This window comes from Neolamprologus multifasciatus, chromosome 2, assembly GCF_963576455.1.
Source record: "Neolamprologus multifasciatus chromosome 2, fNeoMul1.2, whole genome shotgun sequence".
Lineage (NCBI taxonomy): Eukaryota > Metazoa > Chordata > Actinopteri > Cichliformes > Cichlidae > Neolamprologus > Neolamprologus multifasciatus.
In genome coordinates, this window is record NC_140440.1 from 9,264,468 (window position 1) to 9,290,444 (window position 25,977).

Sequence of the window (25,977 nt, forward strand, 5' to 3'; positions counted from 1 at the left end):
GTGGTCTTTGTGCAGTCAATTTACCTTAACGGCAGTTATAATTAAAGAACAACTCTATACTATATACCTAGAGATACCTCGTCCTCAGTTATTATTCATGTACTTACATTTCCCAGAATGCATTTTAAGAGGAAGTAGTGTATGACCATGTAGTTAAGGGTCTTAATATTAACAAAGGTATGTATGAATGTATGAGGCATATGCATTTAAGTTGACCCCTCTAATGATTTGACATCTATGATCATGGTTCAGCCTTAATATTTAAAATTATGCTGCACTGAATTCTGAACTTCTGCAGCAGACATCTCCCAGTATGCTCATTAAAGGTCATTAGAAAATCCACGAAGAAGGTGTTTTTGGTAGATGACAGTCATTTTCTGCTATTATATCCTATTATGGATACAGGGGATATGAAGAAGTGTGCCTTGCTTTGGGTGGTAATGAACAATAATAACAAAAACAGAGCATAAAATAATGATTATTCCACCAAAATATGATTTCCTTTCATTTAAATGTGTAGCTGAGAATTTAACTCTACCCTCATCTTGCTGTCTTTGTCCCCCCCCCCCCAAAAAAACTGTTTTGTGAAAAGCCCTTCAAAAGAAAAAAAGAAAAAAAAAGAACCTGCAATGATAATTTATCAACTTGATCTGCTGAGTTCCTCCAATACCATAAATACAGCTTTTTAATAATTTAGACTGATGAAGTAAAAATTCAACCCCTAAAAAAATCAGACTGGAAAAGTCCGGCTCCATGCTCACATCAAGCATAATCAAACCAAATTCAACTACTTTGTAAGCACGGTTTATTGGCACACATAATGGTAAAGCATACATACCAGACATCAGATATGACACTGAACACCTCTGCTATATAATGTACAAATGGTGTCTAATAATACTAGGCGCAAACATATTTAGAAACGTGTTAGCTTCCTTACAAATGCACAAATAAATACCCATAAGATCCAATTGTATAAAGACATCCATCATTGTCTTCTTGCCCATTTTTAAACAAAAATCCAACAAAAGAGATCAGGGATATACTGTAGTATCAATTCAATTAATGATTAAAGAACAAGTGTGAACACAAACACAGGGATCTCAAAGTGTTTCTGTCGGGTGGATGGGATTTGATCTTGTCTTTAAAATGTTACGGTTGCTGTTTTTGTGGGGAGGGCGGTTCCTACAATATGTCACAGAGTACACAACAAATATCATCATGTGACTGTGTGGCTGTTATTAACATTGTGGCTTTGGTTCTCCACTAGCTAGAGAGGACATTAAGAGTTTGGTTCTGACAGAGGCAAACAGGCATCCATCCAAACCACCCAACAGAAATCTGAACCTCCTGTACAAAACAAAACAGCTGCCATGTCCAAACTGCTTTCAGTGGCTGATTTACAGTGGACAAAATAGATTCCACCTCTATTTACAGAGCTACAAACCTTGTAACAGTGTTCCCAAACTGATGAACCCAAAAGGAAAATCCAACGGATGAGTTTTATAAAGCACATAGATCAAACAAAAAAAGAAAATTCCTATAAAATCATGCAGGAAAAGGCTTTAGTATCAGTTTGGGAGTAGGTCGTTAAAGGGAAAGAAGTCCAATTTTCCAGGAAGAAAAAAAGAAAAGAAATCAACAATAACGCATCAACGCGTGTCGGCAAAGTTCACATACTGATCTGCAAAATTACAATGTGATTGCAAAAGGATTCTGAGAGAAGCGAAATACCAATAGACTACAAACACAATCAAACTGGTTTGCATGAAATCACAATCTGTGACGACCGCGGTAATGTGGAAAAACAATCGTAGGACACGAGTTTCCCTTGTTTCAAAGGAGTCCATAGTGGTAGAGAACTTTTATTTCCCCTTAATTGGAAATGGAAATAAACAGCAACAGCAGAAACAAACCAACAGCCGACTGAATTTCCAATAAAAATGCAATTGCCTCAAACAATATTTCATTTGTCTCCAATGTGGTTAGATGCTTCCAATGGCTCTGGTGGCTGTTAAAAAACACTTTGCCTTCTTGAGCTTGCTTATTTTCTTTGAAGATATTTTGTTCGTTGTTTTTACTCTTCTTCTTTTCTCCCCACTGTCTACCATCAGCAGGATGACTTGTGACCTGGAGGTCAACCAATCACATCTGTGGTATTCCACTAGATGAGAGGTCTGTAGCTGAGGGTCCAAAGAGGAGAATTTGATCCACAATTTTCCACTGCATTCTTGGAAAAAAAAAAAGAAAAAGAAAGAAAAAAAGAAATCCCACACCTTGTTATTTTTACATTATAGTTGCATACAACCTGTATGCATTTCTTGTCTGTGGATATTGCTGTGCAATGCTGCCAGTTCTCAGTGTTCTCCTAGATGTTACAGTGATTCAGAAAAGAAGAAAATATCCGGGACAGACGTACAGTATTTTGGCTGGACATGCCGGTGGTGACTTTGCAGACGGGGGGGGGGGTTCTGATTCAGTACAATGTTATGAGGCATAGAAGTACTGCCCTCAGGGGAAGGGGGGAGGTTAAAAAGTCCAGTCCACATGAAGTCAAGGATCTGTTGGGCTTTTTTTTCCCTCTTCTTTTGTTTTACTGCGAGGGTTGTGGCGCCGTGCTCTCGGGCTTGCTATCCTGGGTGGTGGGGGCTTTGCTGCTCCAAGGGGCGTTGTTGCCCAGAGCTGGGGAGCTATTAAAGTCGTCTTCGTCATCCAGGCCGTTGGTGGCATCGTACTGTGTGTTCTCCAGACGGGTGATCAAACGCTCATCCTCGTCCCCAAACTCGCCGCCCATCAGGGTCGGCTCGCCCACCACCATCACGTCCTTAAGAAAGACAGAGAAGTAGAGAGGAAGGTATATGATATTTTTTATTCTGAAAACAGAAAAACACATAATTTGTCCTTTTTTTCCCCTGGCTTTTCCAAAGGTAACAACATATTTAAACTGACAGCTGGGTCACTTTATCAGTCACTTTTTAATTGTGTGCTTCCTTTCACACCCTGAATATTCACATTACCATACAATGGGTTCACTGCTGTATATAAGCAGGGGTGCATTTTGGCTAGACCACTGTAAAATTTGTAGCTTATCCAATGGGAGTTTGAACAGGTTTATCACAGAGATAAGAGATACATGCGTACAAATATAAAGCAACCCCTAAATACACTTGTAGTACATGCAAATATTATTGCAAAAAGCCACAAAATTCACTGCATCATCCTTTTTCGTCAACTGTTTTATTTTTTTTATTATTGCCGTGTGTAATTTTTGTCCTCTTTTTGTTCTTCTTCTCTTTTCTTTTTATTAACTAACTCATCCATTTGTTAATTTCACCCATTTACATTCTTTAAAGCAGTCTCTAACTAGTTTTGAAGTCTGGCTTACAAATATAATTAACTTTTACACAGGGAGCCGTGGAATGTTTTTGGTTTTGTGCAGGGCCGGCTGTATTTAGCCTTGGGGTGATTCAGAATTAATATGCTAAAGTGAGTGAGAAATCACCAGAGAAGAAATTAATGCATATCTGTTTCATCTAATTCTCAGACCAAAGCACCATCTGAATATCAAATGAACGCAGATCCACCCGAAAAGACCTTATAATAACATTTTCATTACTTCAAATAAATGATTATGTATGTTGTCTGTTTCCTATAATTAGAATTTAATCAATGACATTTTAAAACAGAGGGTTAAAAAAGCAAGAGGTCATAAAAATAAACATTTAGTTGTACTCTAGACCAGACTTTATCATAATTTTTGTTTGAAGAAGGTATGTCCGGTTGCTCTATGATGGTAGAGGTACAGTGTGTGTTTTTCTGCTTCAATTATCATCCCTTTCTTCCGATCTAAAGACAGTACATGTGTGCTCTTCAGTGGGTTTTTTTTGGACAGACGCTGGCATATTAATTAAGTGATCCAATTTCTCTAAGCACCCCATGCAAAGGAAACATTCCCATCCAGAAAGCAGATTCCTCCAGTGCCTAAGCATCTGTACCCATCCCAATCAATGCTCATCATGTAAGACATATTTCACAGAGATGGCCCTCTCACGGGGGGTCAAGGAATTAAAGGAGAAAGATTGATCTATTATCCACTGATATCGGTGACTGTTGTGATGTGAAGGAATCCTGATGGAGGGGGATGCCCCATGTGTGAGCTTGCATTTTGTCACGTTGCTAAGTTCATCCTCACTTTGACTAAACATAATCACTGGAGTGGAATCTGTGAATCACTGTGAATACTGATCAGTAGGTTCTGAATCAATCACAGGTTTATTTATTTGTGCATCTTTCTAAGTCTTTGTGTCTCGCTTTGGCTGCCTAAGCATCCCCCGACTGGCGAGCCCCAACAACATCCATCGTAACCTGGGAAAAAGCTGTACAGTTAAATGGAGCACATGCTTCACTGGCCATGTGTGTCAACGTTGCCCTGCTTAAGAGATCTCGCTCTCCTCAGCCATCTCCTCTGCAGCACACATACAAAGGACAAACAGTACACTGGCACACAAACCTAGATAAGCTTACTGTACAATCGCACACCTGAACATAAACACAGTCAGTCGGATGCAGATTAGTCCTGTAGGTGAAGTACACAACACACACACAAGCCTCTGGCTACAGACCCGAATCACACAGAGCAGAGAGCAAACACGCGATCGCACGCAGCAATCATTGATGTAAACATACAAATAAAACTAGACAACTTAGCACACCCTACAACTACCCACGTAAAACACACGCAATCTTTGATGGGAAGCACCAATGAGGAGAGGCAGTTTATTTATCCAAGCCATCCCCAAAACCCCCCCAGCGACCACTTCTACACCCCACTATGCCTTAATCAGGCTAATTAATTTAGGTGAGCTTTTCAACTAAATGACAATATCCACACTGATTTGTCAATTTGCATAGCTAATTAAGTCATTAGCTAAAAACGTGCTGATTGCCAACAAGCCTTGCATTCACCATCTGTTCCCGTGAGGAGGCCTGTCAACCTACCTCTGGCCAATTTTGGGCACCCCCCACTCAAAAAAAAGAAAAAAATCCCTCGGGTGATAACAGCTGGTGGCTAGTCTGAGACTGGGGAGCACTAATTGTGAGCTAATTAATAGTGTCTACTTGTCTACTCATCTCGTTAAGAGTTAGCTTTCGCAGTAGCTAAGCGGTGAGGTTTTGAATAGGCCGACTCAGGGATGAACGCCTCCCTGCTCCCTTCATTCACTGAGCAGTGTCATTACCATATTTTTACAGAGATTAGCTGTGTGGAGCGTAGAGAACATATTTGCTCCACAGGCCTCCGAAACAACAAGTGTGATTTAGATGGGATAGTGACGCCAACAACAGGATAAGAAGACACAACTGTCCCTTAAAGCAACAAGGATAAGAACACAGCATGAAGTAAGACAATAATGTTACCCGATCCCTGTTCCTTCTCTATTTAAATATAACGCAAGTTTCATGACTATATTTATTTTACCTGATGCTACATTAAAAAAGGGGGGGAAAAGACAAAAGCCTTTAATTCCCTCTAAAGCATTAAGATCATTTACTGTTATTAAAAACATGCATGTCATAAATAAGTCACAAATATATTGTTATGTTAAAAAAAACCCTTAAGTTTTATTATTATTATTTTCAGTGGTGGATAAATACACATTGGGTCAGTGCGTGAATATAAGAAGTATTTATTATAATTAAATAGGGCTGACCCAAGCTTTGGATTCATAGATACTTTTGAATGGCTCAGTTCACTGTAGATTTTTTCATGTGTACAATTCTGCCGTCAGACAAGTGGATTTATTAAACAACGTACTCAAATTCCAAATTATCAGTAAAGATACGTATAAAACACTCATCAGAGTTACTTCTGTTATGTCTCACGTCTGTGGCACTTCAATTTCCTTTCTCATTGCAGAACCTTGAATGTTATGCTCAAATTCTCTTCAGTTACAGCTCTGTTGTTTATATGCATTGGACAGACTTCGCATTAAGGCTTTACTCTAACGATATGCCTTCTATAATATGCTCCCTATGTGACCATCTTACAATGAGAACTAACTGGGGATTGCTGTTTGAGATGCCTGCTGGGCAAAGAAGGAACATGTGCGCAAAACTCAATTTAAACCACTAGAGGTCAGTGTTGCTCATTCCATGAACACACCACCCCAACACGCCACCACCTTCCTTCCCCCACACCTCCTCTTCTCCAGCCACTGGTAACCCCCCTTCCCCTTGTGAGGGTCCACTCCTTATTGTTATTGGGCTCACGTAGGCTTGTGTTCAGCCACAAACGAACAACTTCTCAGACAAAGACAGCAGGCGCACAACATATGTAACCAGCATGTTACCAGCCACGCTGCCAGTCTTTAAGAGGCGTGTGAATGCACGACATGAGTGGTACGGACGGCGTATGCGTGTGTGTGCGTCTGCGTGTGTTTATGTGTGTACGTGTGGGTGGGAAGGAGGTGGTGGGGGCAATAGTGATGGAGTAGAGAGTGTGCATGAGAGGGAGGATGGGGTTGGGGGGGGTGGGAGGGTGTATACAGATATCGGTAATAATGAGAGCTGGCACAGAGCCACGCTGCCTTCTAGAGAGAAAACAATTTGCGTGTGCTTTGTGTATATGTGTGTGAGTTGTACATTATGTATGTGCGAGATGGAGGGAAGGAGGTAAAAGAGGAGAGCGAGGGCAACAAAACTAAAAAGACGGCTAACCACAGGACAGAATATAAAGGGTCAATACAGCGTGAGTGTGTGTAGAGGTGACCCAGAGTTTGTTCCTTATACAAGAGTAAAATTAGAATAACAAGAAAAAACAAGAAAAGCAGCATTAAAAAAAACACAACAACCCCTGCATAAACTGAGAGGCAGCCAGTCGATCCGGCATTGAAATCATTCAACCTAATGGGATGTAAAGTTTCTACAAGTTCTATAATGTCCCTTTATTCAACCCTGTATCCTAGAAATGACTTGCATTTACTTCAAATAGTTTTTAATTAGTGAATTTGCCATTATGCAAAGCATGTTTACGGAGGACCTTTCATTTGCTTTTTTTTCCTTTACAATATGCAACCGTGGAATAATACATGTCTCTACTTGTAGTTTGAAAGGACCCTTGAACTTTTTTGTGGTTATATTTTGCCGAGTTAAAGGTCTTGGTAAAAGTCGGAAAAAGATTACGATCTTTGTCAAATACTGAAAAAGCCAAAAGAAACACGACGTTTACTGCATGTTTACTTTATTAAAATCACACTGAAACGATTTTATTTCTGAAGTGTTTTTGTTGCTTAAACTTAACCACAGACACTCTCCAGTGTCCTGCACTTTATACACCACTTTGTGTGTAGTGCTTACATGCATGAGTTTCCTACACTGCAAAAAAACATCCCTAAGAAGCACAATAAAGATTTTTATGGTTTCGTTCGAAGCAAGCAGCAGTATATAAAAATCTTTTCTGGGAGATCTGGTTGTTGTTCCGCACACGCTGTATAGAAAGCCATTGGAACCTCAAATTTCCCATTAAGCAGTATTAGTCCTACGTACAAGGCAGCCACACATTAATGCTAACCGGCGACACTTTAATGTCAATAAATTCCTTTTATGTTTGGAATTGGCGCACTCTCAACGGCACTGAAATGTGTGTTGAAAAACAGTGCACCAGTGTGGCTACAGAACAGTAAATTGGATGCTGTAGTGTAAATATAATACAGTGTGTGCATAATAAGCAGTGTATGGAATGACAGTGCAGCCTTTGCAGACTCTCACAATGGCATTGAATCCTCGAGGGGAGTGCCAAGCATGTGGTGTGATACTCAGCTGTTTAAGAGGCTATTTAACCTCTAACTGTGTCAAGTGGCCTTTTATGGAAACCTGTAGCTAAATCAGGCATTCATACACAAATGTAATTAGTTTCACATTGAGTAAAGGTGTTCAAAGTTGATCTGAAAGCTGTTTTGGACATAAGTTTTATATTTATAGTGTAAAAACATTTAATTATGTTGATAGATTAAATGTATATGTAATGTAATGTGTTAATAACACATATTTGAATATGCAGCATGTTTGTTACATTGTTTCTTTTCATTTTAGATGCTTCTTGTTTTAATTGTGTTAATTTCATTTACAATGGCTTATCAATATTTCTGATATTTTCCATTTACTGGTGTTTAAAGTTTATTGTTTAACAAAAAGGTGAAAACGTTAGTAAGTCAAGAGTATGTATTAAAAAATAACACTGTTCTAAAGCAGCTACAGTATAGTTCTATAGTATATGGATGTTGGCATCAGCTTCAGTAATCCCACATCTGCTGGACTTCAGGGATTTAAACAAGAAACCTCATTCAAAGGAGAGCAATCAGTATCCTTAAGTTTTTTTCTTGGTTCTTGTTTGTTTATGTCTTCGTTACATTTGTGTGAGAGCAAGTACAGCTAGCCACCAGTCCTCTGGACAGTTGTGAGTTCAGGTTCTTGCTCAAGGGCATTTCAAGCGTGGTGGCTGAGAGAGGGCAAAGTGTCACCTACCCCACCCACATTTTCCCATTTGGTCCTGATATTCAAGCCTTTTTTTTTCCTTTTTAAACCTCCAGGCTGCAGCCACTTGGTTGAGCAACGGGTCAGCTGGGTCTTTTCGAACATGCGTATTCTGACAAGAATAAAGTTTACTCTGAGATACTGAATACTCGAGAAAAATTAAGTATGCAGCTACAAAACATGATACAACCCACGGCAAAAAAAAAAAAAAAAAAAAGCAGGAGAAGAGTTTCATTCACCTTTTTTACTTGTTTTTCATAAACCTGCTCTTGAACTGTATTTTATGTATTTTCTCTTTATCTTTTGGGGCCACATGTTTTCATTCACGTCCCACGGGGTTTCTTTTTCTCAGAACCGAGACTTTAGTTCCTTTGTTACCCTCATTTGCGCAAATAATCTAAGCTTAATAGCTGCACTAGCATTCAGAATTTCCTGTTTGTTACCCTCTAAACTTGCATGTGAAGACTTCGCAATAAAAAAAAAAAAAAAGAGAGGAGGGAAAGTGGAGCTGATGCTTACAGGTACCTGACTGGAGAGGCTGAAGTTGGTGGCCGGGCTGCGTTTCTTGCTCGCAGTGGTGCCCACACTGCTATTGGCGCTGCTGGCTGAGTTCTTCCGTTTCCTCCTCTTCGTGGTTGTCTGTCGGGCAGGCTCAGCTTTGGCGCGACCAGCAAAGAGAAACAGAGGCCATGCCAAGAACATAATGCATACTGACGGAGACAAGGTGTAGGGGTGTGCGCAGTATGCAGTGTGCATGTATATATGTGTGTGGGGTCAAACAGTAGACGCTTCGACTGTCAGAGTTACATGCAGATACAGAAAAAACATGGACAGAAATGTTCAAAAGGCCAGAGTACATGCACGCATGCAGAAAGAACGCATGCAAAAACGGGCTACGCAAATTCTACAGAACCCGTGCTTTGTTTTCTTCTGAGGTGAAACCACACGAGTGTTAACATCTCCCAAGACATGCACTAGTAAGAAAGAACCCCTTTTTTTATTTGCATAAATGCTCAACAATGGACCCTGATGCTCATCGTAATGTAAATTTGTTAATGATTTCGGCACAGCACCGACTGTGGTGTTCCTCAATCGCACGAACCAGATTAAAACTGCTCTAGTGAGGCAGAAAGCCCATCTGTGTTTGTCTCACTAAATATGCTTTTATGTATGCATTCTTGCACATTCGTCTGAGTGTGTATAGTTTTAATCACTCTGTTTTAGAATGGTTTAACATGCATCATCTAACCTGTATCTTTTTTAAAAAAATTCAGTACAGGTATGAGGACTATTTTATTGACATGCAGTTGAGCATCCATGAAAAACGTGCACACAAAAATATATTTCAGTGCATCCCGGTGAGCACCAGGGTGCTGCTTTCTTTTAAGGCTGCAGACAATAGACAATGTAAGAGAGAAGATACCTTTTTTGTGATTTGTGGGAAATATTTCCGTTTTGAAGTTCTGTGGGTGTCCAGCTGAAACCGGAGCCAAAGTCAGTTTTATTTTACTCAGAAAGTTGGATCATTTCTTAAACAATTTAAGACAAAAGAAGACCAGACCGGAGACGACGACACAGAAAAGGGAGAGAAATAACTGAACATTCAATGCCACACAGATGCTATTGAACCACTGTGCACCACTGTGCAAACTAAATGAAATATATTATTCTGCTAATGAGCCATACACGAGTCCTGAAAGTGCAATTAAATTATTAAACCATTATTATTAAAAAAGATATAAAGCACTGGCACAGGTTAAATAGAGATCTTAGTGTTTCTAGTATTAACAAAATAATTTATGTAGTGCATAATTTATGAATACAAGATTTTGCAAATCCTGCCAACATTTGTTAGAAAACATTATTCCTTTTAATCTCAAGAGAGAGAAGAAAACACTGCTATGATCTTCAAACAGATGTCTGAAAATGAAATACATTTTTTGAGGTTCTTACTAATCACACCAAGGGAGATGCTTTCATATTCAGTTATAACAACCAGCGACTCATGATACAAACAAAACTGAAACTATAAATCAGAGGCAAAACAAGAGGAATTTTTATCAGTCTTTCTTCTCTTTTGATTCCTGACTTTGACAGACGTGTGTGCAAAAAAAAAGAAAAGAAAAGAAAAGCGGGCCCATTGTCAGAGACAATCATTTCTGTTATCCGACTGGTTTCCTCCCGATGCTGAACCAGTGACGCACTAAAATCGCTTCCATTTCCACCAAAAGGACTTATCAGAGCATAAATGCGCCCGTGGCTTCCTTCCTGGCTAAATCCCAACCAGTTTCCAAGCTGGAGAAGAATTGCAGGAAAAGGAGAATAACACGCAACCAATAAGGAAAACCCCAATTCCAGCTAAACTGCAAAGATCAGGCAACTGTGATGTCAAAATAAAGACAGATGGTGAAACGGACTGAGAGCCCTGACCTCAAGGAAGAGTCAGACTTAATTTTTACACGGCGGTTCAGAGCCAGCACTCCCACGTAAACGCTACCAAGCCAAATAACACAATAAACATATATAAATAACTCTATTCAGTATATGATGAATCTTTAGCAGCTACGGGGGATTTCATATTAAGCTGTATTTTTATACCATGAGCACAATTAACTATCAATACAGGAGTCTGTTTTTTTTTCCCTAAGACTTTATATTCATAAAATGCCCTCTGTTTTTTTTTCCCCTCTCTGTTTTCTTTTTTCTTTTCTTTGAAGAACGTCGTCGACGCTGGGGAGCCGCTGGCCAGGGAGCTGGATCTACTAGTTTGATTACACCCAGCACTCTTAATTAAAGTTACACAGGTCTGAGTCAAAGGCTTTTTGACTGGTGTTGGTTTTTAAAGACATCTCGTCACGCCTCGCTAAGCATTGCTGTAATTTGCAGCCACTCCGATGTGTCCAAACCCCCCCCCACCTTCCCAAAAAAAACCTCGGCTTACTCCTTCTCTCCAGCTTAAGAACCACACAGCCAATTTAAGCCTGGTACTTTTCAGAAACCACCCTGCAAACATCAATCATAGAAAGCTAAGAGGCTCGTTAAGATTGGCAAGGCTGAGATTCAAGAGGCAACCCTGAATTCTGATTAATTTCATATACCTGACAGGCAAAACATATTTAAGGGATTAAGACATATAATGGCAAATTTGGGAACATAAATGATGCAATGAAAACACATTCGGAGTGAAAATATTCAGATTCCCACACAGAGAGTGACGGGCTGGAATTAAAAGCTGTTAAAAGGAAGAATCTTAAAAGCTCAGTAAAGGAAACAATTAGATCTTGGGCTTCGATCTGAACATTTAAGAAGATGTTGTCATTATCCAATCTAGTTAATGCCACTTGGAACATCAAATGTTCACTTTCAATTAATTATTATTACATGAACTGCACAGTAAAACAGCTTTAACTGAAAACACATTCTTCTAAATCTGTGTATAAGGTAATGGGTGGTTACCTGGTGGGGCTACCATTCTCTGCCATTTTTGGAATAGGCATGTCTTGAGACAGTCCCGGGGGCTGAGGTTGTAGGTCTTGTGCCTTGACATGAGCTCCTGCATGGGCTCCAGGATGACACACAACTGCAAACACAACAGCACAAGCCACACACTTCGTTAAAGGAGACAGACACTTTCATCTTAATGACGCTGCTGTTCTCATTAAGGTAAAAAGAACAAACAAATATAAAAATGATAAGTTTGTTGTCTAATTAATCATGCACATACAGATTGTGAGCTATTCATTAGGCAGTAAATCGAGGTTTTATGGATACTATTAATATAGTACCTTTAGAAAACAGGTTACTATTAGAAAGTGTTTCACAGAGAAACAGAGTGATGTGCAGGGTAAGGCTTTTTAATATAAGCAGTCTTTGTTGAGCTGTTTATAATTCATAGAAAATTCAAATTCATGCACACAAACTTGGACATGTGTGTGTCTGAGTGTTTCTGCTTTAGACACAGCCTGGCCTCATCGTTTCCACACCGTCCTCCAACAATATTCTGCTCTTAAGGAGACTTTAAGTACAGTTTTCATCTAGGGGAAAACTGTAAATCTCTGGTGATATCTTGTAGGAGGAATCAGGGGTCGTCTTGTCATTTTAAATACATCAGGATAAGTTTATCCAGATAACATCTGGATAGCATTACAAGTTGGTCAGCCCAACTTGTTCAGCAGCAGTAACCATCCAGATGCTTGTTGGTGTAGCTGGAGGACAACCATTGGCCAGTTGCAGGCCTGCGTGCATTAAACCAATCACAGGAAAATACTAGGATCAAACTCCAGGCAGCTAGCCTGGTTCATATCCTCTAACTGAATAAAACGGTTCTGTTTTTCTGACTCACTTTTGTCTGTCTAGGAAAAATTGAGCATTAAACGTTCTGCAACATCCATCCATCTATTTTTTTTAAACTGCTCATCAAACTTGGGGTCACAGGGAGGCTGAAAGGCAGGTAAACCCTGGTAAGGTCACCAGTCAATCACAGGGCTAACAAAGAGAGATAGAGAGCCATTCAAGCTCACGTTCACACTGACGGCCAAATTAAAATGACCAGTTAATCTAACAAACTAGTCAAAATGTTAAAACTGGTTAATTTCTACATGGAATATTTTTGTTCTTTACTTCTCAGGACTAGCTGACTCTGGAGGTTGCACATGCAGGTGCTATGTGGAACAGATCCCCTCTGGTGGTGTTGCAATTTGCAGCCACAGAGTGCACTGCTTATAAGAACTTGAAATTGTCTTAAGTGAAATAGATGTTCTCCTGACACAGGCTACAATTAGATTCTGACCTTATATTGCATTCTGGTCTGAAAAATCTACCCCGCAGAACAACTTGAGGCTGATTCAAAAACAAAATACTTAATTGCCACCTTTAACACGTTCACATAAGCACTTTCCGATCAAGGCCTGCATCAACACAGTGGCACAATTTGCTTTTGAAAACTGATAAATGAAAAGAATTTTTGTCACTCCTAGGGGAAAAGGGTTTTGTTTGAGTTAGGGCATCACAAAGTTTGACTACAATAACTTTTTGGTTAAAGTTAGAGAACAATGATGAACATTGTTAACAAAAAACAGAGGAAGCAGGGAATAGAAAATACATTAAAAGTGAGCGACATGGCAATAAAAGTTTTATAAATGAAAAAAAAAAAATCTGTTTTCTATGCCAGTTGTGTTGTTGGTGGAATACAGAAAAAAACAATCACAATTACAGTGCTTTGGTAATTGGGTAGAGCAATTTGGAGACAAAGCTAGAGAGGTGAGGCTGAGGTGGAGTGGACATGTGTACAGGAGAGATAGTGGCTATATTTGGAAAAGGGTGTTGAAGACAGAGATATCATGCAGAAAAGAGAGAAGGCTGGTAGATATAGTGAAATGCAGAAGGTGGTGTGACCGACAAGGATGCTAGGGATAGGATGAGATGGAGACAGATCATGAAAGAAGGGAAAAAAGATAGTATTTTGGTTAATATTATAATCTTGATCGTTCATATTATTCTCGACAAACGTGTGTTTACGGACATTTAAAAATGGGTGTTTTCACATGGTACTTTCATAGTCCACACGTACCCGGGTATTTTTGAAAACGCTGATTTTTCTATGCGTTTGCACCTTTTGTCCACATGTAAACGGCGTTTTTGGTCACTGAAAACGGAAATTTTTAAAAACTCCGGCCAGGGTGGATATTTTTGAAAACTCCGTTTTTGCATTTACGTGTGGATGAGAAAAACAGAAAACGCAGCGTCAAAGGTGTGCGCATTTTTTGGCGTCACACTGTGCGCCACGTTATTGTTTCAGTGAAATGAATTTCTACAATACTGTTACTGTTAATTGTTCTCTCTGCAGTGTTTAAATGCTTACATACACACACACAGTTACTGTCCCTCCACACATACGACTGGGTTCTGCTTCTATGCCCCATCTTTGTTTACTATTTCCAACTGAGGCTTCTAGACTTCTGATTGGCCAACATTTCTACACGGTTAGGAATATAGCGCCACCTGCTGCTTTGGCATGTTCCTAGCAGCGTTTTCCTTCATTTCTGCGTTTATGTGTGGACGGGATTATTTTTTAAAACGAAAACGGAAAATTGTTTTCAAAAATACCCGTGTACGTGTGGACGTAGCCTTAACTTTAAATGTAAGAGATAAATGAAAAAAAGAGGTGGATGTGGGGGTGTACACAAGGTTTTCACTGGGACAAGGGGGTGTTTTTGAGCTTAAAACCTGTCTTGTAAGCTGGCCTGCAGCCTTCACTTTGGAGACAGACCGGGGCTAGACAAAAGCAGAATACTTAATAAACAAGTAACATAATATTTACTCATATGCTTTGATATCAACGTGTTTCATGCCTTACTTCCGCGTATGGTTTTGACTTACACACATGACTTATTACACATTCATATTTTCAGACAAGTGTTTTTAAAATGCAGGGAATTAGTTCTGAGCATAATGAAGTCCTTGCCAAAGAGACAAGATGTGCAGAGCTGTCAGCACAGTAGTCACAAGTACTGAAGTAACAACCAACCAAAAGTAGACGCCAGAGAGAGACGCCAAATGAACTTTTTCAAGATATTTCTTGTTGATCAAAAGCTCATGTTGGCTTGAGCTAAACTAAACAGTGAAACAGCTTGGACTTTCAGGGAGAGTTGAAAAGTGCCCCAGGGTATGCTCGATCTAAAACAAAAAAAAACCAAAGCAAAATGAGAGCATCATAGGAAAATATTTTATCTCTTGTTTTATCTAATTTATTTTGTTTTCAACATCACAATCAAACATCAAAATTATATATTAGACCCAATTAATTGCTCAGTTATAACTGATGCCGTAGAGAATGAATTCACACTGGCTACCACGCAGGTAGCTAGTGTATCCACTTCTTACTTTAACAAAGGTGTACATAAAATGTATCCATTTTCTTGTGGTATGAATTGGCATTTTTTCAGCCACAATGATCAGTTGGCACTCTGAACTCTTTTAATGAAACTATACAGCTAAAGTTAAAACTCAAACATAAAAGCATAACTTTCATGGATTCAAGCTTTTAAAACTTATTTTGTGTAAAGTTACCAAACTTTAAAGCATTTTTTAAATTTTACTGTTGATCCTACAAGTGTTTTTTATGTCCTGAAGACCGATGAAGTGCCCATCTCCCAATTTATTTAGATAGCAACTTTAAAGTAATTGCCCCTAACATAACTGCTTAGAGGTGTTAGCAAGATGGCTACGAAGTGGCGAAAACTGCCTCTAGGACTCTACTGCTGGAGTTATATACCATAAAATTGCTTCTACAGGTTCTAATTCCTATCAATGTTCATAGCTAGATGGTTTTATCTATATAACACAATCATATGCTGCCACTGGACATTTACTGAAACAACTGCTGCTAGCTTTTGTTCCAAGATGCATTTAAGAAGACTGAAGTAACACATTTCACAACATGCTAGAATCATACAACAAATAATGTCTTCAGTCTGGTGTCAGTCATTTGGGCCACTGCAGCTTCATAACTATAGTGCTGCCAACCGGAAAACGAATAGTTGTTTCTACTGTATCCCAATAAGATTCTGATACAAGGTGAAAACTGCTGCAGTCAAAGTAGGCGTGGCCTAGTAGGTTGCTCAAGGGCACTCTAACAGTCATTACTGAGAGAAAGGAGACTGTTAATCATTCACTGCATGCTCAAATGATCTCATGTGACCTTCAGCATCACACCATTCCTGCTATTCTGATGTCAATTCTAATCAACATGCTCATCCCATCTTCAGATGTACTGTACAGCAACACAGAGATAAAAAAAAGAAGAAGAAAAACTAAGAAAAGTTGAAAGTTTGAAGGAGATTTTTATCACGGGCTGTATGTGTTATCTACACTGCTCCTTTGATTACAATAGCTTTGGAGGCTTTTATTCAAGTCGACAGCAATACCAGGAATCATGTTTTACCACGATGGATATTCAAACCACTGACCAGACAGGGGCTTTAAACTTAGTCATTCTAACAACCATAGACTCAGCTGCTAACGCCAAATTATCCTACATAAACATAACCACGACTGTTGCTTTTCCCTCTGTTAGGACGGCAGTGTTTTGATGCCATGCCGCTCGAGGTAAAGTGAACATCCCTGTAGCAGACTAATCCCATGTTCTCCTCTGATAGTTCCCTTCTGACACAGTAATATCCCTCCCCAGCTCAGCCAACAAGCCCTGGCTCTCAGCCTGAAAACAAGGGCTATTTTCAGGCTGAATAGTAGGAAGCCGGCAGCTCCAATACATGGAAAGGCTTAAATACTCCAAATGAAAAAAAAAGAAAGTGTGTGTGTGTGTGTGTGTGCCTCTGTGAGTAAGAGAAAGGCCGGTTGTAACCCCTAAGCCAGGAAACTGTCAGTCTCTTTTGGAAGGACTGATAAACACTGGGAAAGGTCTTTTCCAGACACACATTATTGCTAGTTTAATGTGAGGAAAGGGTGTATTTTACCTTGACACCTTCAGATAACAGTAAGGGGAAAATATCATTTGCAAAGTGAAAAATAGTGACTACACAGCAGTGATTCCCAACCTGAATATCAGGACTGCTACAAGAGGTCAGACAATGAATCTAAAGGGATCGTAAGACGGTTAATTGGGTGTTGGAAAGAAAGGAAATCAGTTGGCAGTTGTTCTTGTGAAAAATAAGAAATGAAACTGTCTAATAAAAGCAAAAAAAATCACATTTATCAGCTGAAATGGGATCATAAATCTATGCACCTACAGAAAACAGAAAGATTCACCGCTACAGGATAAATGAGTCTTCAGCCTTCCTGTCGCCCCTTTAAACCAAAAATTTCTCGCAAACATTACTTTTTAACACATGAAATAATCTGCAGCTTGTTTTCATTATTACTGAAATTCAATTAAACCTCAAAACAATGCTAAATCACTTGTTGTGTTTCACATTTTCTGTTCCATTTGAAATACAACCACACTGTATTCTGAAATATATCTGAGGTTCGGAGGGCTGACACAGTTCGAGTCAAGCTGCGACTGTTTAGACACAAACAGCTTAACCTCTTCCATGAAATGCACGGTGTCAGCAAACAGAAAGCAAGACACAATCGTTGTTTCATTTGCCAAGCACTGACCAAACGAATCAACAAAACAGAGAAAGACCAGAAACTAAAGCTTTAGCAACTAATTACAGATACTTGATTTTTTTTTGCTTTTTCAGCCACATAGCAGCTACTTTCTGTATCGACGATCATTGTTATAGAAAAACAAAAACAGTCACCCTGCTCCCTCTCACCCCCTCTGTGTGTCTTTCTTCACTCAGTTATTATAAGCAGCGGAGGTGCCGTTCCCTGATTCGCGCGCCATTTCACAATTATGAGTCTCAACAGGGAGCGTTCATTAACGTTATGCTAATTTTCTGTATCCAATTAATTCTTCCCTCTCCCCGTCTCTCTCCCGCTCGCTCTTGTTCTCCCATTTGGAAATCGTAGCTGTCAGTCAACTGCGGTGTCGAAAAACACAAACAGAGCGTTGTGAAATAATCACTAATGTATTCAGTCGGCTTATACTTCCCATTTCCGTAAATTACATTGCTGCGGTCAGGTACAAAAACACGTATATGCAGACGGTAAAGAATAAATAAGTACTTCTTTTTGTTTTGATGCCATGCACTTTTGAAATTATACACTTAAGTTTCACTGTGTTCAGCACATAAATAACAGTAGCAGCTAGTAAAAAAAAAGAGAAAATAGGTCCATTTGCACTAACAGTATAACTGAGGAGTGGAAACAATGTCTAGAAATGATGTTCAAGTCAAACTTATATATTCAAACAGTCAATATATCTGCCAATGGAAAAGATTCATCGTAGCCCGTATAATGTAATAGTGCCAAAAGATCACATTAACGATGACAAAACGTGAATATATAAGTTTATTCAGTCTAAGCATACAAGATACTTAGAAATTATGAGAAACATGAATTACTGTGTTTAAATATGGACAAGAATTGTTCCTCAGTGTGCATCAAGTGTGACAGGATGAGAAGAAAAACAAAAAGCAGAATGACAGTCATAGACATTGTCAGACAGACACACACATTCATACACACACACACACACACACACACACACACACAGTACTTACCCTGAGGTAGTTGAGGGTGAAGTTGGTCAAGCCCATGCGAGTGATGTTTTTGGACAGTTGTTCCAGCACCTGAGGGTCTTGTGCCTAAAGTTAGCAGCAGAGAAATGAAAAGTAAAAACAAGTTATATAAAGTATAGTTTTACTTTATATCTATACACACGCACACACAAACAGACACAAACACTTAATTTTTATGTTTGTAATCCACAAAACTAATTATCTACAACCAATTAGGCTAATTGGCATTCACTGGTTATGCACAATCGACACCCTCCAGTCATAAATGCACCTACTTAACACTGTTACCACAGTTGTGCCCTGAACCTGAATAGAAGCTTTTTTTTGGATTTCATTTCACACTCTTGTCAATTTGTGAGCTAATTAATCAGTATTACTTTGTCATTCCATTAAAATTTCGACACCATTCGGTTTATTCTATCTTGAGTGGGTTTGACGATGTTCCTCGACGTATGTATAACGGCCCGGCCCGGAGAGAACATTTTAAAAAATAATGAGAACTGTCTGAAAGCTATAGCCAAAATCTGCAGATGCAATCCATAATTGCGCTTTATACTTTTATGAACTGCGTATATGTACAGAGTGATCACGATGTCAATACGTGCACAAAAGATTAAGGACTGACCCCATACAAATCATTAGAAAAACTGAAATACAGCTATAATGTTACAGTATGAGTAGGAGGGAAGAAAAGATCTTAAACGAGAAGAAAGTTAAAAACAAAAAGCCAAACAGCAATTATATGAGGGCGTCTAAAAACACACGATTATTCGCTAAGCTTGTTTGCCACACCACGAACGAGCATTATAAAAAGCTGAAGGTATCGACAGAGCAAAATATAGCCCAGCCTGAGCAGAAGCAGTGAGCATAGTTGCATTTGGTGCCTCATGAAAAATGCATAATTCTATCTCCAGTCACATCTCTGTGTGGAGAAAGTCAAGAGGGAAGCGAGGGAGTCCTTTTGTACCATCAGCAGACCAACATGAGTGACAGGGGGACTGAACTAGTGCGCATTATTGGCAGCCAGCGGATTGCCATCTGAATTACTTTACTCATCAAGCAGAATTAGGCTGAGTGTGCTGTATACAAGTTTGTCTTGGCATCTCTTGTGCAGAGATGTTTCAACAATTTGTGTAGTAGCTAAATACTGGCACATATGGTGCAGGGATGACAGAGGCACTCAGTTCAAGAGGCCATGCAAACAACAGAGTACAAATTCGGAGCCACACACTCAGAATTTAAGATGCGTGGCAGTGGTTCAAATATAAAAGTTTAAACAATGAAGAAAATGTCAGCGGGTATGTGCAGCAAACTTAAAGTGAGAGGACACAGGATGCTGCTCAGCAGTGGGGAAACTTAATCTACTGAAGCACTTAAAATGCTAAAATACTCCTTGTAGATTAAGACAAATGATGACCTCATAAGATATCACACGGCCAGGCTGTTCTTGCTGTGCTTAAATCTATCTTTGATGCAACTTCCACAATTATTATGATGCTTCACTGTACTACAAGTTTTGTTATTTTGCCTTTTAATAAACTGTTTGTGTTCTTCCTATCGTGTATATGTCCCAGGTTTACGTTATTTAAAGGCATATCTAGGAAAGGCCATTGCAAATAAACTTTTATACTATCTAAATAACACAACAATAAATAACAAACAGTAAAAAAGACAAAGTGTGCACACGTTGAAGCAAAATCTTTTAGGTAACAGCCCAAATTTGTTAAAAATAAAAGGAAAAAGAAGAAAAAAAAATCATAATATGTATTCAAAGACGGGAAACTCTTCACAGTATTTGGATCCAATTTAAGACAGGTATGTGTGCCTGAAGAAAATACGACTGATTGAGACGTTGCCTTTGTAGGAATGCTTTAAGAATTAAAATGATTAAATAGGAGCCAAATGGTGTGCAAATTTTTTTTCCCTTTTGAAACCAGGATTGACTAAAGGGGGGGGGGGACCTGGGGTGACAGTGTCCCACTATTTAATCTTAAATAATATTACATGCAGTGAAAGCCTATTAATTACCTGCAGTATGGACTCCCTCCATGCACATCACAGTGGGTTAGTCCACTGCTTGACATGTTCTAACTCCATTCCTTTGCAAACCCTCAACAAAGGATATTTACTTCTACTAAAAATACAATTCTTTACTTTTGTAACCAAGAATATATTTAATTAGTTCCTTCTTTTCAACTAGTTTTCAGGTGTTTTTGTTTGTTTTTTATTTCTAGTAAAAATGTCAAATGTACAAAAAACCTCCCAGAAACACCCCTGCTTGTAATGCCACAGTGTAATTGTGTATTCTGACTATGTATTGCTAGTCTTACTTAAGATCCAAGTACTTTTTCTACCATGCTCTCTCCAGTTGCAGAAGATATTCGGACGGTCTCTATTAATTTTACTCAAACAATGCACTGTATCAAAACACACAGTGCATATAGTATATGTCTCCTTATGCACTATAGATTCTGCAATAGCCATTTCATGGGAGTTACTGTGCATTTATGAGTTGTCCCCACAATATTTGCATTATTGTATATTTGTCATACTCCCACAACATGGAAATTTACTTTCCACCAGTGATGCAAGTTCATTATTTATTGATTGTAATTAGTTATGAGTTGCCTTTATTTTAAAAGAACATTTCCATTTTTATCGTCCCTTATTTCTTCAGCAAAAAAACATTTATCAGACACATATTTGCTGATTTCACTGATAAAATTGCAAGCTACTGTAGATTAATGTATTACAATTAAAGATCTATTCAAAAAAGCTGATGCAAATTATTATAATAGAACTCAAAAGTTTCCAGATGTAGTTTTAAACACAGCGGCCATACATAAATCTGTCCTTGACGAGGCATAACAACAAAATGATGTTTTGATTACTTATAATACAGCACTGTTTATAGGGTCCGCTTGGTATGATGGGTACAATTACTCCTAACTCTGTATGAATATGTGTCTGTCCCGAGTATTTCAACAGTGGAGATGGAACATATTGAAAACTAAATGATCAGGATACGACGGTGCTTTTTTAAAACATACATTTCAATCTAAACTAGAAACAAACAACTTCATCAACCAGTTTCTGAAGATTTAGTTTCACTGCTGGCAGTCACGATGGCGGAACAAGACCTGAATAATAAGCTGATACACCTGTCATTCAAGTAAATGAGTGGCCTCTGTAATGGCGCTCCTAAAAGCCATCATTAAAACAAACACAGGAATAAAAGTACAAGTTAAATTTAAGCAAAAAGAAACAGAAAAAAGAGAAAAGTTTGCTTCTGATAGCTTCTGCATTGAGTGGACTTTGCAGGAAAGAATTGAGGGGAATTTTGTTGGCTTCATTATTATCATCTTTCTGAACTGCACGCACGAAAACTGAAACACACCTGGGTCCCAGTGATTACTGGTGTACCCACCTTTATCCTGCTAAATTCTAGCAAACTATTAATTCAGGTTTTAAAAGCCTTTAGTGTACTTCTTTGTGCTTGTCTGCACTGGTTAACTTAAGTTGAAATACACCTTTTAGATGTTGCTGAACTTGATCTTATTTCTACGTAAACACATTTAGATGTACAGCCTGTACATACTTATAGTTATAAAATATTCATAACATACTTCATACAGTGTACACTATAACATACCATAATAGACCCATTTCTGTAATATACTTACATATCTATATTATTGTTAAAATATATTGTAATATATCTATATCATGGCTAAAGCACTTCTGGATGGATGCAAACTGCATTTCGTTGCCCTGTACCTGTGACATGTGCAATGACAATAAAGTTGAATTCTATTCTATTCTATCCTATATTTGATTTGATCAGTTGGTGGGAAATGGTTAATATTAATTGCTGGCTAACTTCTAAAAATTACGCTAAGAACCAACTTTATTTCTTTTCCAAATTCTTCCTCACGAGAAATGAGAGAAAAAAGCAGCAGTAGCTCAGCTCACTTCAAAACATGGTCCTTTACACTACATCTGTACTAGTATCTACAGTTTCAGCTTTCCTATTCTGACTCCCATGTGCCTGTATCTGCTTTCATTAGTCCAGGCAGTGATCAAAAGAGCCAACTCACACTCATACACAAATCACCAAAGATCTGGCCAGAACCCACAATACCCCACAATATCCCACTCTCCAGGAATTAAAGTGAATACCCAGAGGGGCCAATTTATTGGTGAGTGAAATTCATATGAAGATTTGGCCAAAAAAAAAGAGTTTGCCTCTTACGTACACCTTTAGCTCCAATGTGTAAAAAGAGAATGTTAAAGTAATGAATCCCATTTTACTTATCAAACAAATGGGAGATGGCCAATGCATCACAAATGTAAATATCACTGATGAAAAGGAAAATCCGCAAATACCCACTATAACTTTTGCTTTAATAACAATTTTCTTTAAGAGGAAACACGAAACCTTTAAACACCCCTGACTTCATCCATTAATGGTGGCTTTTATCATTAAGACATGCTCCTTACAACCTTTTTTCAGACATGACATTAACAGAAAGAGCAACATGCGTGTGTGATATTTAGTATTTCATATGTGTATGGAGGCGGCATCACTGATGTTAAGACAGCGGGGATTGAAAACTTTAATGATCTGAAGGAAAACAGTGCACTCTGTTCCCTCACAGCTAGATTTTAAAACTTGTTTTGCCACTGAAGATGTCATTAATGACCACAGTGGGTGCAATGGATGCTCGGCTCACAATTCTCTCATCAATTAGGTGGAAAACTATGCTGTCTGTTGTTAAGTCCAGAATGAAAATGGCTTTTTTTTTCCTTAGCGAAAGTAAGAAAAAATCAAGGGACTTTTTAAGATTAAAGTCATAAACTTTCTAGAAAACACTTGCCAGTTTATAATAAAGCAAAGGGAAATTTATGAGGGAAAAAGGGAAAATTTGTATCTGTTCATGGTTAATATGGAAAGAAACTCATAAGAAAGAGAAAAAAGCAAAGAGAAATTACACACACACACACACACACACACACACACACATACATATACACACATATACATATATATATATATATATATATATATATATATATATATATATATATATATACACATATACATACATATATACATATACATACATATATATATATTATATATATTTATTTCTGCTTTTTGCCCAATTTTTCTTTCCTTTTGTGCCTCTAATACACAGTTGTCAGTCTGAAGTGGATTTTCTTCACCTTTTTTCCCCTGCTTTCAAAATGCTGGAAAAAACACAGACTTATCTAATGTTATAAGCATAAGATGGAATAAAAGATGGAACACATTATGACACTGACCTTTAATTCCTCTTTGAATGTTCAACCTTGCCCTGCTGTGTTCAAATAAAACATGTGGAGCGTTTTCGTTAATGTTACTTTGTAAGACTTCTACTATAACTCTGACCTGAAATTGACCAGGTGGGTCTTCCTATGGAGATAGATATGTAGAATCACATTCATGTAAAGATGAGCATGTCTGGGAGGTGCTTAAGAGAGCTTTACAAATCTAGGGCCCTTAAAACATATAAAAGCCTCATTGTATAACGCTGAAGCTAGTATTCAGGCGTACATCATTTGGCTTTGTTTATTTGTGAAATCTCTTGTTTTTACGCTGCTAAGTACAATTTCAGTTCAAATTCATTTGGCAACAGAAGACCTTCTGCTCGCTCCAGCTATACTCCACAGCTCCAGTTACTAAATGTGTGTTACACTTAGTGGAATTAAGCAGATTATTCATTCGACCTTGTTTTTTTTCCCCTCTCTCTCTCTCTCTCCTTTTTCAGACAAGGGCCCTTTTTTATCCTTGGTGGCCTTTGATGTCTGCAAATAAATTGGTTTGCAAAAATCCTTCCAAACTGCTTTGTTGGCGTTTAAATTTCATATGCTCATGAACAGCTTCTAAAAAGTGTCTCAGCAGAGTGCAAGGACCCTCGTTAGTATTCAAAAAGTGACACCTAAAACGGGCACATGTGGGGGGTTTTGTCGCGTGTTAATGATGTCAAACTCACGTGCATGGCCAGGATACTGCGGGGGATGAGCTCTCGGTACTGCCGGATGGTAAAGTGCCACGTCTTGATCCTCATCAGATCATCAAAGGCAAACTCCAGTATCAAGCGACCCTCTGTACAAACCTGGAAAAAGATCACATAGTTAGTGTTACTTTATATTTTTCCTCAGCCTGATATCTCTTTCAATAATCTTGAACAGGTTGCAGGCAACAACCAGCCGATTTGGACACGAACGAAAAACAGGAATTGATGTTTATTGGCCAGGAATGATTTTGATTTAACAAAAAAATTTAAAAAAAAATAAAATGCTGGAAGTGTTTTGTCTCATTTTTGGAATTCGTTCAAGGACTTTGTAGTATGTTGCGAGCTATTATGCTCCCAATATTTACTCAGCTCGCTTCCCTCATTCACAGCATCTGTCCTTGGGCCTCTCAACCATCCAGCTATTTCTAAAATGTGAAAATAAATGTAATCTGGAGAGGGGTGTGTTTACGCCAGAGACAAAAGAACTTCAGGTCAGAGAGAGTTGCCAATTAGGAGGAGACAGAGAGAGAGCGAGAGAGAGAGAGCGGGGGAAAAAACATTTTTTCGCCCCTTTAGCTGAATTCAGCGCTTGCCGGGGCCCTTGCGCTTCTCCCGTATTTTGTTGCTGTGACAACCAGGCAAAGAGAGGAGAGAGAGAGAGAAATGGAGAGACAGACAGAGCGAGGGGGGGGAAAAAAAATCAGCTGATTAGTTGGCATGGCAACAGCAAAGATGTAATCCCACCAGACACACTCTAATCAATGCCCCCAGCGCAGATGGTCTCCTGAGGATCAACAAGAAAGAGGCTAGCGGCCATACTGCACCCCCACCCCTTCACTACCACCACCACCACAACCTCCCCTTCCAGTTCCCACCCACCCACCCACCTCTGCTGGTCACGTGCCAACACACTCAGTTAAAGAAGAATAAATAGTAGAAGCTCAAGCACAAAAAACAATAAGAAAACTCCCTGAATGCAGAGCTGCTTCTCTGCTGTCTTAACTAAACATGTGGATAATGCATAATGTGCAACCAACCCAACCAAAGGGGATTAAAATATTCCAGTTTAGAAAAAGTTTCATTTTAGAATGAAAGACCCATAATGCATGTGTGATGGGAATAAATGAAAAATATGTACAACATACACTATTGTGGCAAATCCACTTAGCCAAAAAAATGGATCGGACATCAGTTGTAGAAACGATGTCTTTATATAAGGCTTCAAAAAGGGGAATGTACAACAA

At 38.7% G+C, this 25,977-nt stretch overlaps 1 protein-coding gene across 4 annotated transcripts in view; it reads right to left on the reverse strand.

Moving 5' to 3' along the window:
- Positions 1-788: 788 nt before the first annotated feature.
- The window catches only part of ldb2a (LIM domain binding 2a), a 102,515-nt gene continuing 77,326 nt past the window's right edge, over positions 789-25,977 (reverse strand). Inside the window, exons 4-9 of one of the 4 annotated variants that reach the window (XM_085178447.1) lie at positions 24,710-24,832; positions 18,657-18,740; positions 11,986-12,109; positions 9,953-10,006; positions 9,055-9,185; positions 789-2,824 (exon numbers count right to left, since the gene is read on the reverse strand). In XM_085178447.1, the coding sequence (XP_085034573.1) occupies positions 2,594-2,824; positions 9,055-9,185; positions 9,953-10,006; positions 11,986-12,109; positions 18,657-18,740; positions 24,710-24,832 (747 nt within the window). In that variant the 3' untranslated portion in view covers positions 789-2,593. Of the gene's footprint in view, positions 2,825-9,048; positions 9,196-9,950; positions 10,007-11,985; positions 12,110-18,656; positions 18,741-24,709; positions 24,833-25,977 lie in introns of all 4 variants that reach the window. The other 3 variants (XM_085178445.1, XM_085178438.1, XM_085178428.1) reach the window with 3 other exon arrangements.